This window comes from Bos grunniens, chromosome 25, assembly GCF_055505025.1.
Source record: "Bos grunniens cultivar Pamir isolate PY7600 chromosome 25, Bosgru_T2T1.0, whole genome shotgun sequence".
Classification (NCBI taxonomy): Eukaryota; Metazoa; Chordata; class Mammalia; order Artiodactyla; family Bovidae; genus Bos; species Bos grunniens.
This window is the reverse complement of record NC_141189.1, coordinates 1546032-1561593: the sequence shown is the minus strand read 5'-3', so window position 1 is coordinate 1561593 and position 15562 is coordinate 1546032. Positions and strand designations below refer to the sequence as shown.

Sequence of the window (15562 nt, the reverse complement as noted above, 5' to 3'; positions counted from 1 at the left end):
CTGGTTCTGTTCTGCAGACAGGAGCATCTGGAAGCCTGACCCCGGCAGAGAACAGTGTCCGTGGCAGCTGTCCCCTCGGAGGGCGCGCAGCGGGCTGGGCCTGGGGTGGGCCACCCCTGGACCAGCTGACCTGTCCAGAGGTCCCCGGGCCCTGAGGGCACACTGGTGTCCCGATGTCCCTGGGCACAGAGGGAGCGCCTGGTGTTTGGGCGAGTGGCCCCACATGGCCCCGCCGTAGACACCACGAGACACGTCTGCACGTGAAGGGCAGTCAGGAGCCCACAGCCCACCGGGGCCTGGGAAGGCGCCCAGAGGAGCCCTGGTTCAGTCAGAGCGGAAGGGCCACCCCGGGGGCAGGGAGACGGGGGCCCAGGCTGGGAGGAGGGACGGTGGGATCTGCCCCCACCCCTGGCCAGGCAGATGCAGCTGCCCTTCCGGCCTCTGCCCACCCCCAGCCTGCGCTGGGCCCACAGCTACAGGAGAACCAGCCCCTCTGACATTTAGGGGAGACTCAGAATCAAGAGCAGAAGGCAGAAATGAAAGGATTTTCTTGGTAAAGGTCAGAGTGGTTTCTCGTATTTTTGTGTAAAAACAGTCTGTGTTGAGCTCTGACAGGGCTAAGTGGGCAGCAGAACAGGGCCAGCCGCCCGGCGGGGCCGCGTGGCGGGAGGAGGTGCCCGCGGCCGAGTCGGCGCTCGGGGGCTGGGGGGGGAGGGCAGCGGGCACGGCCTCTGCGGGGGATGAGAGCTAGTTTGGGGGGGCCCTGTCCTGTGGTGCCCAGTGTTTAGAGGGAGCCCTGTCCGCGTCGGCGACAGACACTCTGAGAGGACCTGAGCTGCACACATGAGCAGGCGCTCACGGGGGCGCGGGCTGCCCCTCAGTGGGGCGGTGCAGGCCCACATGGGCCATCCGGGGGCCCTGGGACCCCAGGGAGGGTGGGGCGTCTTGGGAGGAGCTGGGCGCTGCCCGGGCCAGTCTATTGCTCTGCACGTCTCGCTGCGGCGGCTCCTGTAGAGCTCTCCCCTCGTGAGCCGCCCGTGGCTCCCGCAGAGCGCTGCCCACAGAGCGCTCCCCTCGTGAGCCACCCATGGCTCCCACAGAGCACTGCCCACGTGAGCCGCCCGTGGCTCCCGCAGAGTGCTGCCCACATGAGCCACCCGTGGCTCCCACAGAGCACTGCCTGTGTGAGCCGCCCATGGCTCCTGCAGAGCACTGCCCACAGAGCGCTCCCCTCGTGAGCCGCCCGTGGCTCCCACAGAGCACTCCCCTCGTGAGCCGCCTGTGGCTCCCGCAGAGCGCTGCCCACGTGAGCCACCCGTGGCTCCCACAGAGCACTCCCCTCGTGAGCCGCCCGTGGCTCCCGCAGAGCGCTGCCCACAGAGCGCTCCCCTCATGAGCCGCCCGTGGCTCCTGCAGAGCGCTGCCCATGTGAGCCACCCGTGGCTCCCGCAGAGCACTGCCCACAGAGCGCTACCCGCATGAGCCACCCGTGGCTCCCACAGAGCACTGCCCACGTGAGCTGCCCATGGCTCCCACAGAGCACTGCCCGCATGAGCCGCCGTGGCTCCCGCAGAGCGCTTCCCACGTGAGCTGCCCGTGGCTCCCACAGAGCGCTGCCCATGTAAGCTGCCCGTGGCTCCCACAGATCGCTGCCCACACAGCACTGCCCGCGTGAGCCGCCGTGGCTCCCGCAGAGCGCTTCCCACGTGAGCTGCCTGTGGCTCCCGCAGAGCACTGCCCACAGAGCACTGCCCGCATGAGCCACCCGTGGCTCCCACAGAGCACTCCCCTCGTGAGCCGCCCGTGGCTCCCGCAGAGCGCTGCCCACGTGAGCTGCCCGTGGCTCCCACAGAGCGCTGCCCACAGAGCGCTCCCCTCATGAGCCGCCCGTGGCTCCTGCAGAGCGCTGCCCATGTGAGCCACCCGTGGCTCCCGCAGAGCACTGCCCACAGAGCGCTGCCCGCATGAGCCACCCGTGGCTCCCACAGAGCACTGCCCACGTGAACTGCCCATGGCTCCCACAGAGCACTGCCCGCATGAGCCGCCGTGGCTCCCGCAGAGCGCTTCCCACGTGAGCTGCCTGTGGCTCCCGCAGAGCACTGCCCACAGAGCGCTGCCCGCATGAGCCACCTGTGGTTCCCACAGAGCACTGCCCACGTGAGCCGCCTGTGGCTCCCACAGAGCGCTGCCCGCATGAGCCGCTGTGGCTCCCGCATAGCGCTTCCCACGTGAGCTGCCTGTGGCTCCCGCAGAGCACTGCCCACAGAGCGCTGCCCGCATGAGCCACCTGTGGTTCCCACAGAGCACTGCCCACGTGAGCCGCCTGTGGCTCCCACAGAGCGCTGCCCGCATGAGCCGCTGTGGCTCCCGCATAGCGCTTCCCACGTGAGCTGCCTGTGGCTTCCACAGAGCGCTGCCCATGTAAGCTGCCCGTGGCTCCCGCAGAGTGCTGCCCACAGAGCACTGCCCACGTGAGCCGCCGTGGCTCCCGCAGAGCGCTTCCCACGTGAGCTGCCTGTGGCTCCCGCAGAGCGCTGCTCATGTAAGCTGCCCGTGGCTCCCGCAGAGTGCTGCCCACAGAGCACTGCCCACGTGAGCCGCCGTGGCTCCCGCAGAGCGCTTCCCACGTGAGCTGCCTGTGGCTCCCACAGAGCGCTGCCCATGTGAGCTGCCCGTGGCTCTCGCAGAGTGCTGCCCACAGAGCGCTGCCTGCGTGAGCCGCCGTGGCTCTCACAGAGCGCTGCCCACATGAGCTGCCAGTGGCTCCTGCAGAGCGCTGCCCACAGAGCACTGCCTGCAGACGTGCAGACCACTGCCCGCGGAGCCGCCGTGGTGGCGCTGTGTGCATGCCTCTTGCCCCTCCCGCGTCTGGACCGGGCCCGTCCGTGGCCGCAGTGCAGGCCCGTTTGCCATCGGTGGTCATCTGTGTCTTGCGGTCATGCTGAATGCTGCTGCCGTGGACGCTCCTGAGCCAGCTCCCGTGTGGACGTGCTCTCTTTTCTCTTGGGCACGTGCCCAGGAGTGGCGTCGCAGGTCACAGGGTGCCCTCCTGAGGAACCACCAGGCAGTCAGCACAGTATCCGCACCAGCACGGTCCTCATGGCCTGGGGTTAGACGGTCCCCACAGGCCTGGGGCAGGTCTCACACGGGCTTCACTTGCATTTCCCTGAAGACAGACAGCGTTGTGGCCGTCGGTCTGTGTTCTGAGGGAACGTCTGTTCGGCTGGTTCTGTTACTTTCTCATTGGGTCACTTGTCTTTTTTTCGTTGGTTGGAAAGAGTCGCGGTGCGTGCCACACGTGGTCCTGTTGCGTGCCACACGTGGTCCTGTAACAGACGCCTGGCCTGGGTTGGGGCATGTTGCAGGGTCTCCGTGGCTGGGAGGAGTGTGCGTGGGCCCCAGGCAGCTTTCTGGTGGCTGTTACGGGACTGGTGGGGCGGGCGCCCACAGACCAAGGCAGAGCTGGGGTTCAGCTGGCAGGCGGGTTTGGGGTCAGAAGGAGCTGCCTGGGAAGGAGGGCTCTCCAGAGGGTTGCGTGTCACCAGGGTATCCCAGCCCTGGATTCTCCAAACGGAGTGGCGGCCAGCGTGCTATGGGCAGGGGTGGAGCTGACTGGGTCAGGTGGGCAGGCTGGGCAGGTGGCCGCTCCGCTGGGGAAGGGGGCCCACCCTCGGTGGCCACCACCCCCCTGCCCTCCCGCCCCCCCGAGCTGCCCCACCAGCAGCCCTGCCTCGAGGAACAGGGCTGCAGGCCACAGGACCCTGTCTGACCCTTGACGGCCTCTGCCCACGCCTGCGCCCCCAGCTCTCCCAGACCCCAGCAGGCAGCCTCCGCCTGCCCCTGGGCGCTGCCTGTGGGAGGGAGCGGTCACGTGAGCCCTGCCCGAGTGTTCGGGCACCTTTGGGCCTCCGTCCACCCCCAGTAGCTGAGCACCCGGGTTGGCCCTGCTCAGACCTGCCTAGTGACCCCAGCTAGCCCCGAGATGTCTCTGAGCTCACGTGTGAGGGGCTGACCGGCTAGTCTGGGGGCCCTGCCCTGTGGCATCCAGCATTTAGAGGGGGCCCGTCTTCTTTCCTGGTACTTCCGCAACTTGAGCTGACGTTTAGATAAAGAAGCGTGGAAGGAATCAACCCCTTGGGTTCTCCAGGACGCCTGGCCCCCACCTGCCGCCTGCAGGAAGCCCTCCAGGAGGGGTGGCCCCCAGCACACCCTCAGCTGGGAGCCCCTCCACTTCTGCCAGAAGCCTCACAGCCAGAAAGGACGGGATCTGAGCCTGGACGGGTGGGTGGGTGGGCTCCAGAGGCTTCCTCGCAGAGACCCTGCCCTTGCCGTGCAGCCGGCCCGAGGGCGGTGGGTGAGGGAGGCCCTGCTCTGCGGCCTCTCGGCCATCCCCTCCTCACTGGGCACAGCCCGTGAGTGAGACCTGCCTCAGACTGCGTGTGGCCAGACGGGGCCCTCACGCCCGGCTCCGAGTGTCCTCACGAGGGTGGGGGCTGAGGGCAGGGGTGCCAGGTGGGCTGACCTGGGGGAGCTGGAGAGCTGGAATCCAGATGCCTATCTGCTTCTGGACCCTAGAGAAGGGGTGAGACCCTGCCCGTGAGGCCTGAGGCTCAGCCTCGCCCGTGGGGCCATGCCTGGACGTGGGCGACGGCCAGGCGGCCTGTCTGCGTCTGGACCTGGGGTCTTGCAGTGGGGGGGTTGTCTGCCAGGACCCGCACCTGCTGATGCATCTCCGTGTCCCCCGCAGGCCACAGGCCCCTCGGGCACCAAGATGCAGCTGCTGGAGACGGCGTTCTCGCGGACGGTGCCAGGGCTCATCGAGCTGCATCTGCTGCGGCAGGACAGCATCCCTGCCTTCCTCAGCGCCCTGACCCTCGACCTCTTCAGCCGCCAGACGGTGGCCTAGACCCCAGCCCCCGGCCTCGGAGTGGGGAACGGGCGGCCGGCAGGAGCCCCGCTGTCTGTTCCTTGGGGTCCCAGCCCCCGCCAGCCGTCAGGCCCCACCCACCCCTGCCCGGCCCCCCAGGCCTGGCCCAGCCTCTGCCCCGACGGGGCGTCGAGCCTCCTGGCCTGGTGGGGACTCCTGAGCATCACCCTGCACCCCGCCAGGCACCTCACCCAAGCTCAGGGCCCAGGAGTGCACCTCTGGCCGGGTCGGGGGGTTAAGCAGCTCAGGGTGGTCCCCGCCCTGAGCCCATGCCCGCTCTGCAGGGCAGGCCCACCTCCTTGCCCACCTCCTCATCCCCCGTCCTGCAGTGCAGGTGGAGGGGGATTCTGTGGCCAGCTCCCCACGGTGCCCTCTCGCCACAGCCTGCTCCAGCCCGGCCTGGCTGGGACCAGGCAGGTGAGCCTGGGTGCCTGCGAAGTCCCAGCTCTCATGAAATAAAGGTCCCCTCAGCACCCCAGCCCCTCACTGTGTGTGCATCTGAGCCCCAGGGCTGGGGCCCTCTGCCCTGTGGGCCAGCCCGTGACCACAGACTCACCTCAGGCACTGCCCACAGCGGGTTCTCAGGTCACCACCAGGGAGGCGGGCACGGCCGGCGGAGCTGGGGCCGCCCCAACCCTGCTCTGCGCTCCAGCCCGTCACTGTCGGCTCTGGAGCTCAGACCTTGACTGTGTGCCTCGGACAGACGCAGCCCGGCCCGGCCCAGGGTCACCGTGAGGTCGGCCCAGGCCCTCCTGCTGGAACCCGGAGCCCCCAGCTCATCCGGCCACACTGAGCCTGGGAGTTACTGTTCTCTCTTCTCAGATGAGAAGGCCGCAGCCTGGCGCGTGGACTGGCTTCCCAGGGCCCCGGCTGCTCCGAACTGGACTCTGGTCCAGCTGGGGCGTGCCGCTCCCCTCCCGTCAGATGCTCCGGGTGCCTCACGCACAGCCGAGCACCCCAGCGCCAGCTCTCGGGGGTGGAGAGTGCAGCTTTGTGCCTGACTGTGGTCGCAGCTCTGGGACAGAAGCAGCACTGCTGAGCCATCGAGGGGTGGGGCCCCTGCATAACAAGGCTGGCAGACATCTGCGGGGTTTCCGCTCCCCACACCCCCGGCTCCCTGGGGCCCCAGACGCATCAGCGCAGCGCCCGGTGTCCCCCTTGGCTATGCGACCCTCCTCAGGCAGCTGGGCTGGGGTTCCGAGGCCTGTGGGCCCCCTCCTGCCTCCCCTCAGGAGCCCCAAACCCTCGATGCTGACTTCCTGCCGCTTCACAGGGGGCAAGGTCCCGCAGGCTGGGGTCTGGGGACCAAGCTCTGACTGCCCCGTCCTGAGCCCCCTCACCCCATGGAGAGCCTCCTAGAGAGCTGGGCTGAGCCCAGGCATGGAAGAGGCTGAGGCCTGGGCCTGACCTCCCTCCCGGGTGAATCGCTGAGACCAGATGCTGCCAATGGTAATAAAATGCTCAAGTCAGAACCTGATGCACAATCATTAGCCCCTAAAGTGCCCTGTGAGGCCCCGTGTACACCAGCACGTCCCCGCCTACAGAGGGCGCTCACTAGGGCCGGCTCCCCCGCGGGGCAGGTTCTGGGGTCTGCGGGGCAGGGGCAGGAAGAGGGTCATGCTGGCCAGACAGTCCTGTAACGCCGGCCAGGGCTGAGGCACTTGGCCTGTGCCCGGGGGTCACCGCGGGCCACACGGGGTGTGCAGGCCAGGTGGGCACTCCCTAGGGTGGTGGTCTCCGTCACACAGCCAGAACTAAGCTCCTGCAGTCTCAGCAGAAAAGGCGCTGGAGGGTTGGGAGCATGTGAGTCAGGCTGGGAGGCTGCGGTCACATTTGTGCTGAGCCCCAGGGGCCAGGGGCCTGCTCAGCCCCAGCCTGCGCCTCGTGCGCTGGGTCGCCCGGCACTGCCCATCCACTCCTGCCATCACCTCCCGCGAGTCGGCCCCCAGGGAGAACGTCTCCCGGTGGAGCCAGGACCGGCCGCATCTCCGCAGGACAGGGCGTGCCCAGCAGCTAAGCCTCCCCCGAGTCCAGCCTCACGTGAGCACCCGGCCCTGGGCTCCCCGCTGCCCCGGGCTCCCCACCGCCCCGGGCTCCCCACTGCCCTGGGCTCCCCAGCTTTGTCCACAGTGAGAAGATCCCCGGCTTGGGGCCAGCCCCAGGTTCACAGCGCTTATGCTCAGTTATGAGATTTCTGTCCCCCAAAAGGCAGAAGGAGCTGACCCACCCCCAGGCATGCGTCTGAGCAGGACGGGGCACAGAGGCCTCTGGTATCCTCCCAGCCGACTGGGTCACCGGCCACCAAGCTTGCCCGCTCCCTGCACCACTGCCGGCCGAGGGTTCCGAGCTCACTCGCATGGGGAGCCGGACCCCAGAAGGGTCTGGTTCTGGCAGACCCCCTCTGCCACCAGCTCGTTAGTGGGCACTGATGCCAAGACGTTAAGCCGCTAATGACTAATTTTAAGGGATTAGTGCGACAGCGATAAGCCATAATTGCCAGGACAGAATGGGGTTTGGTGTGCACCAGGCTCCTTCCAGCGTCCCCCGGGCTCCCAGGGAGGAGGGCGCCCCCTGCCGGGCCCCTGGGGACCCCCGGGACTGGGCAGCAGGGCTGCCAGCTCAGCTCGCCAGCGGGCAGTGTGGTCCCTGTCCCTCTGTGTGCGCCTGGTTCAAGCTTGAGATGAGTGTGACCCCGGTGTGGACCACAGCCAGCGCGTCACCCGGGGGTTGGTTGGAAACGCCGGGGCCCGCTGGGTCAGAGTCAGCGTGTGACGCGACCCCGTTCCAGTCTCGTAGGCTCTCCCCTCCCCGCCCCGATGGGAACATCCCAGTGTGCAAAGCTCCGTCCCGCCTGTGAGCTGACTCCCATCCACGATGATCCTGCAGGCTGGATCTCATCAAAGGAGGAGGCGGAGGTTCGGAAAGGGCCTGAACCCACCTCGGGCCACATGCATGTCCTTCAGGCCTGGCCCTCCTGGCAGGGTCAGCTGCCCTCATGACCCCTGCTTCTGGGTCAAACGTGGCCTGCTTCTCTCTCGGTTCAGAGTCACCAGGACGCCAGGGCCAAATGAATGGCCAGGCATCTATCCCCAGGCAGCCTCAGAGGGGCGACTCAGGTCCAGAGCAGGACGGGCAGCGGTGTGTGCACGGGCCCACATGCAAGGCTGCGTGAGTGGACGTGTGTGCGTGTGACCGTCACGTGTGCTCTGTGTGCATGGAGGGCTGTCACGTGTGTACCTGCATGTGCGTGCACAGTGAGGACCACTGGCTTTACCAAGCTGCTTAAATTCCTGCTTCGGGCCCAGAGAGGGGCAGGGCCTCACCCAAAGCCACACAGCACGGGGGCCAGCGCCCTGTGGCCTGTCCGCTTGTGGTTCTGGTTTTCTTCTCATTCTCCGTGTCTTCAGCTGCTCGCCGCTGACGCACTTCCAGTGCGTAAAGAAACGCCCTCGGCAGCAGAAAGGTCAAGTGTAAGAAAGCCCGCAGCTCGTCCACCTGCGGTGGCCGCACACACCTCACACACAGGGCGGCGTTCAGTCTCACTGGGCTTCTCTGTGCTTTTAGAATAACTGGGTTGTGCTTCAGCTTGAATTTTTTTTTCTCACTTAACAATTGTCTTGGAAATTTTCCATAAAAGCATCTACTGATGTATTTCACTGGATTTTTGTTGCTGTTATTTCCAAAACACTTAAGGAGTTTTATTGAAAGCAATAACCTAGAGAAACACCAGATTCTCATTTTAGAGTGAAATCGACAGCCTCTCTCAGAACTTCCGTACTTCTGAGCCATGGTGGTCATCTAAAAACAAGCAGATGGCAAAACAAACAAGAACGAGTTTCCAGGTCCAAATTAACAAGTCTTGCCCGAGTCCTTCTTGTGGTTCCAGTCCCCACCCTGTTCATGGCCCCAGATTTTCCAGAGTGAGCAGAAGGTTTGGGGTTTTTCCCAACTGGTTAATATATCTGAGAACTGGACCCCATGGCAAGCCTCAGACACGCCAGCCCTGGTCTTCCCCGGCATCCTCCCAGCGGGGGTTTCTTCCCGGAATCTCACCACCTCGTCCGCCCTTGTGGACGGAGCTGTCCCCCAGATTCATCTGTTGAGTTCCTACCTCTGTACCTCACAGTATGACTTGTTTGGAGACTGAGCCTTTCAAGAGGTGACTGAGTTAAAACCAGGGTTTAGGCTGGGCCCTAATCCCGTAGGACTGGTGTCCTTGTAAGAGGAGAGGAGGGGACACAGAGCCACCGGGGACGACCATGCGAGGACGGGAGGAGAAGTCGGCCGTCTGCAGGCTGAGGACAGAGGCTTCTGGAGGAATGAGCCCTGCACCACAGCTGGATCTCAGACGCCCAGCCTCCAGGACTATGAGAAAACCGCCTGATGCTGAAGCCAGCCAGACTGTGGTTCGTTGTTAGGGGGGGTGGCGGGGGGCCCTGAGCCGATTCGTGCCAGAGCCTCTGTATCCTTCCTGTGGCACTTAATAATGCCACCTGACATTTCCTTTTGCGTGTTTCACTTGCAGTGTATGCATATTACATGTATACATGTTTCCATCCACGTCAGTGCCTTCTCCAGACCTTGTAGAGCCGCCCTGACGACAGAAATAACATGCAAGCCACACACGTATGTGACTTGAAATTCTTAGTAACCACATTTAAAAAGCAGGTGAAATGTTGATGAATGTATTTAACCTAATATAGCCAAAATTTTATTTCAACATGGAGTCAATATGAAAATTAGTTTTGCAGTATATACAAACATTGAATCATCCTGTTGTTGAAACCAATATGTCAGTTATATCAACTTTAAAATACGAGTTCTCTAAATTATATACATATAAATTAGTGAGAGTCACTTGACCATCTCTTGGCACTGAGTCTTGGAAACCCAGCTCGTGTTTTACCCCTGCAGCCCACCTGGGTTCCAACCAGCCGTGGTCTCAGTGGCGCATGCGCAAAGGCCACCAGTATGCCGCCCTGCCACGGCTCTCCAGCACCGCGGACAGCGCCCGGATGGCGAGGGTCCCGGGCATCCGGCGGTACTGCCAGGGAGCCATGGTGTCCGATTGATGAGAGAAGTGGCTGTCCCAGCAGGGAACCTGGAGCTCCTGGAGACGTGGGCAGAGCCGTGGGGCTCGGCCCCCGCACGACCGCAGTGCACACCTGGGTCCAGGCTCCTTCAGGGCTCCCCTCTGGGGCGCCCCCGCTTCGCATGAGCCAGGCCCAGGCAGCGCACACTCCCTGGCCTGGACTCCAGGTTCCGCCCCTACCTGAGCCTCAGTCTCCACGTGGGGAAAATGGCCGGACAGCAGAACCAGCTGTGGGCCCCTGAAAGCCGCCCCCGGGGCCCCTCCCGCGTGGGCTCCACGTGTGGCCTGTAGTGTGACACTATAATTAGCTCAATTACCAGCAGCCTTCGTGGCTTTTTTGTTTCAAACTTAAAATGGAAATTTACTTTTCCACCAGGTTTACAGGCTGTTAACGGAATTCACTTAATCAAACCCCAACACCAAGTCCTTGAAAATGAGAATTAAAAAAGGTCTGCATTTGCATATTCATGTTTTTAATAGGGTCAGAAGGTATATTTGCAACTGATGAAAAGGATTAATTAAACCTAATTTGCATTGGTGGAGCATCTTAACCCCTTCCAAGCTGGCCCGAGGATGGGAGGGCCCGGGGGGGCCAGAGGGGCCCAGCCTGGCCGGGCAGGTGGCCCAAGACCCGCTGCTGAGCCACTTCCTGGCGCCACGTGTCCCGAGACCAGAGGTCCGCGCATGGGTCCGGCCCACGGCCTTCACAGCAGCCACCCCGAAGACGCAGCTGGTAGGTTTTACTTAAAAACAAACACATCTGAGTGTTTTCTTTTCCTTGTAACATTCACAACCAGTCATTGTCAAATATTTGGAGAATGTGGGAAAGTCTGGGAAGAAAGTGAAAGTCACTTACTACCCATCACCCACAGGCAGTCCCTGCGCAAGGCTGACAGCTGTCTTCTGGCCCGCTCCCGCGGGCGTGCGTGCGCACGGGGAACGTACGCATGCGCAGTGTGCGGGTGCGTGTGCCTGCATGGTGTACATGTCTGTACGAACGGTGTGCGTGTGCGTGCATGTGGTGTGCGTGCGCGATGTGCGTGGCGTGCGTGGCGTGCTGCGTGGGTCGTCAGTGCGCGCGCCCCTTGGCCTCCTCGCCGCAAGGCCACGCGCTTCCGCCGCAGCCACGTGCCCGCGCCCCTCAGGACGGATGACGCCAGACAGGAGCCAGAGTCCAGCCCGCAGACGACGACGTGCGGAGAGGCAGCAGGTAGTCCCGGGTGACGGGGGCCCAGTCATGCCCGCGACCCGCTTCAGGGGCGCGCGAAGGACTCAGACGGGCGCGAGTGACCGCAGGGCAGGGCTGCGGGCGGGCCGGAGCCGCGTGGGCGCACCGCGGGCTCCCTCCTTCCTGCCCGGGCGTGTTTGCCTGCCGGCCTCTCGGGCCCCCGAGCCCCCCTCTCTGAAGCCCTTGTGCCATAACAACACCCCGCAGACAGCGCGGCTCAAACAGGCGCCGGTTCCCCCAGACCTGGTGCCGGCGGGGCTGGTTGAGACCTGCCCGGCTCGTGTGCCCCAACTTCTCAGAAGGCCCCCCACCCGCGGGAGCTGGTTCACCTCCGCCACCCCCCGAAGGCCTGTGTGGGTGAGGACGTCTGCATTTGGGGCCGTTCAGCCCACCGCGGTAGGGCTTACCTAGTTAGGAAGGCGCACGAAGCAGCCTAAGCAGATCTGTATATTTAGCGTCTGGTTTTCATTAAACATTTAGACGCGTTTGATTAAAGTTCATAATCAATACCTAAATATCTGGCAAGTTTCCTTGGTTAATTTTTTAATGGGGATTCATTAATTGCACGAGTGTTTAAATATTTAGAGAAAGATGCTTAATAGATTGCTAAGATTAGTGAGTTGGTCCCTGGCCACCCGCGAAGGGCGGAGCCGGGACAGGACAGGCTCCTCCGTGGGCGGCGCTGGGGCTCAGCCCCCCGAGGGCCCCCGGGAGCCCTCTTCTAGCTTCAGGACTCCAGTCTCAGGCAGCCTGCTGCTCAAGGGGAACAGGAAGGGCTGTAGAAGGGGTGGGAGAGGTCGGGCTTTCAGACGTGGAAAGGCAGGAGCAGGTCAGGGACGCTGCTGGAGGCGGGAGGGGAGACCGGAACAGGCAGCGAGGCTCCGAGGGGGCGGGTGAGGGCTCCCTAGGGGAGACCCTGGGCGGGAGGGGATGTCCTGTCCGCCATGGGGACACGGCCGGCTCCCAGGAGGAACGTGCAGTTTCCTGGAGCATCTAGGCCAGAAGGTGGGCCCCATGGGGGGAAACCCGATGCCAGGAGGCAGCAGACCAAACCCAGGGTTCTAGGGGAGGACGGTTCTGAGCTGGGAGTTCGAGTTCACGGAGTGGGGTTTTGTGCTATAAAGCAAAGCAAACACCCCCAGGTTTCTGGCCTCAGAAAGCCCGCCCACCTTAGAGTCCTCCTCAAAGGCCCGGCAAACTGGACTCCAGTCCACAGGGAACGGCCCGGCAGTAAGCACACAAGTCGGCTTAAGTGGAACCACATCTGTTTCTGTAAGTCTGTGTATTACGCTAAGTCCAGTCGCTCAGCCGTGTCCGACTCTTTGCGACCCCGTGGACTGCGGCCACCAGGCTTCCCCGTCTGTCGCCAGCTCCCGGAGCTTGCTCAGACTCATGTCCATCGAGTGGGTGATGCCACCCAACCATCTTGTCCTCTGTCGCCCCTTCTCCTCCCACCTTCAGTCTTGCACTGAATGAACGTTAACCGTTCCTCTTGAAAGTGAACGCACGAGGCACGTGCTATTCACGATGCTTGGGTGTTTGCAAGGTTCCACCTGTGTGTGTCATTAATTTGGCCATGCAGTATGTGACACAGGCCAGGAAATAGTTCACGGGGGCGTGCACCTCGGGGACCCCCGCCCCACATGCTCACGGTGATGCGGGGAAGCGCTCCGGCCCCTCCCCTGCACCCTGGGTTTGGAGTGCACCCGCCGGCTCACTCAGTCCGCCGCTCAGGTCACGCTGCACGACGTGTGGTCTGGTGTGGCTTTCGTGCCTATTGGTGATCAACGCAGCTTTCCCCACTCAACACAGTGCTTCTAAGGTTCGTCTGCATTGGCTGTAAAATTCCATTGCATAAATACACCCCGAAAATGTACTTTTCCATTCACCCGTCAAACGGACGTTTGGACCGTTTCCAGTGTTTTGCTTCTAAAAGCAATGTGCTGTGAACAACCGAGCTCCTCTCCTTGGGCTCAGAAGCAAACATTTCTTTAGAATTTAACGAGAAGCGGAGCTGCAGGGTCATGGCGTCTGCAAACTCTCCGTTTTACAAGATGAAGCCTAATTATTTTCCAAAGAGCCCGGAGCCATTTGCGTTCTACCAGCAGGAAAACTGCATCCCCAGCGGTGGTCTCACAGGTGTGGCAACTCGGGGGTCTTCACTCGCTTCTCCAGCTAGCAGAAGAGTGGGCATCTTTGCCCGTGTCTGTCACTGAGAAGCTGGCTTCCATCCCTTACCCGCTTTTCTGTGGCTCTTTTTCTTACCAGTTTTTACACCCTGACATTACCCCTTTGCTGGTTTATGTCTAGCATCGTCCCCTCCCACTCCGTTACTGACTTTTACCCCCTCTCTGGCTTTGATGAGCAGAGTTCTCGGTGTCCGCGTCGCCGTGTTTATCCATCTGCTCTTTGACACCTGGCATGTTTGTGTCGTGTCTCAGCAGGCTTCCCGCCTAGGTGAGGTCGTAAAGATGATCCCCCACTTTGTCTTCCACAACTGATTTTTATTTATGGCTTGAGACAGAAATCCAATTTCATTTTTTCCACATGAATAACTAATTGTCTTGGTAGCGTTTGTTAAATGGTCTCCTCTCGCCCGGGGGGGGGGGGGTCTTCCCCCCCGCCTCCGCTGTCATAAATCAGGTTCCATGAACCAGTAGGTCTGCTCCTGGGTCTCGCCTCTTCTCCTGGGTCACTAAGTCTATCGCAGGATTAATGCCAAAGTGTCTTAATTACTGAACTGCTCACACAGCAAGGTCAGGGGATGGAAGGGGCCAGAAGGGGCCTTCTGTGTTCTTGTAGTAAGCCTTTTGGTTTCTTAAAAGAGAATACTTCTCTTTGCTGCATGTGTTCTTTTTCTTACACACCGAATAAACTTGTGTGTGTACATTACCTGCTGTCCATAATCACACAGATTCACACATCACATAACACGGGGTTGTACACGGACAACCACAGTTACCGGCTGTCGTGTTACCAGCAGAGCCTTTCTTCAGGGAGAGAAAGTTCCAGTTTCTCCGCCTTTCCCTGGGAGATTTTGTCATGGACATTTTTATTGAAGCATAACAAATATGAATAAAGAGGCACAAATGCATTCTCAGTAAATTCACTGAATTCTCCGGGTTTCCAGCACACACACGAAATGCTGCCAGGACATCAGAAACCATCACGGGCCCGCTCCCAGTCATGCCCTCCCCCAACCCAAAGTGACTTCCCACTCCTGCCGCCAGTTTGCCTGTTCTTGAACTTGAGTGGTGTCCTTCGGTGTCTGGCTTCTGCTCAGTCTTGTGTGTAACACACCCGACCATGTTGCTGCCAGGGGCTCCTCTTCCCAGCTTCTTATTATGGAAAAGCATTTAGCGGAGATGAAAGAATCGTACAGTGAACGCATACGCAGGCCGCCTCGATTCTCCCATTAGTATTTTACTGTGTTTGGTCTGCTGCATCTCTACGCACCCACCATTCCATCCGTCCTTACTTCTTGATGCATTTGAGAGTAAAGCACAGACGTCAGCACCCTTCTCGCTGCATAGTTCAGCGTCTGTGAGGTTAACTAGGGTTCCCTCTGTGTCTGCAGTTTCTTTTCTCCAAAGTCCGAGTCACCCCTGAAATGTCACCCTTCAGTGACGACCGCATACACATGTGAAGCCCCAGAGCACGCAGAGTCGGCGTAGTTCCAGAACATCCCTGTTTCCCCTTCTCGGCCAGCCTCCTCCTCGTCCCCCAGAGGCAGCAGCTTTCTGGTTTGGCCACTTTGTTGGGACCTAACTGATGCCTACAGGTCCTGGGCACCCAGACTCGGCCTTAGTCTAGCTCCCGGGCCCCGGGTGTCCGGCCTCTTTCCCCCTTTCGTCCTAACGAGTACTCTCTGACTGCGGCCTCGTTAAGGGTTCTAGAGGGTTCCATTCCCCGCCCCCCACGCGGCAGGAAGCAGAAGGGGATCTTAGCTGACATTCACTGTGAGGAGCTGGAGGAGCTCCCACAGTGCGGGGACCCGGGTCAGGGACCCTGGAGTCTCCACCCCGTGGACGGGTCCACATGCACCCCACTCCAGGTCAGTTGCAGCCCAGGCTCCCTGCCCAGCCCGGCGGCCGGGGTAGGATTAGGCTTTCTCTGTGCTGAGTTGCGATGCTCTGCGCTGGGCTGGCGTCTCTCCGGTGGCCTCCGCTCTGGGAGGTGCTGGTGTCTGCTTGTCACAGGACAGAGTGACGACTCTAGGCTCCTTCCAGGCAGGACGAAGAACTCGAGAGTTGTCTTTCCGCCCGTTTTAAAATCCGGTTGTTTTCCTTTTTCTTACTGGTTTGTGGGACATTCT

The 15562-nt window shown here is 61.8% G+C and overlaps 1 protein-coding gene across 3 annotated transcripts in view; it reads left to right on the top strand.

Moving 5' to 3' along the window:
* Window positions 1-15562, top strand: part of MAD1L1 (mitotic arrest deficient 1 like 1) — a 286697-nt gene that overhangs the window by 234626 nt on the left and 36509 nt on the right. For all 3 annotated transcript variants that reach the window (XM_086376992.1, XM_086376989.1, XM_086376994.1), the window contains one exon: window positions 4748-11229. Coding sequence is in view for 2 of the 3 variants with exons in the window: in XM_086376989.1 (XP_086233115.1) it covers window positions 4748-4906 (159 nt within the window). In the remaining variant the exon portion in view is untranslated. The remainder of the gene's footprint in view (window positions 1-4747; window positions 11230-15562) is intronic.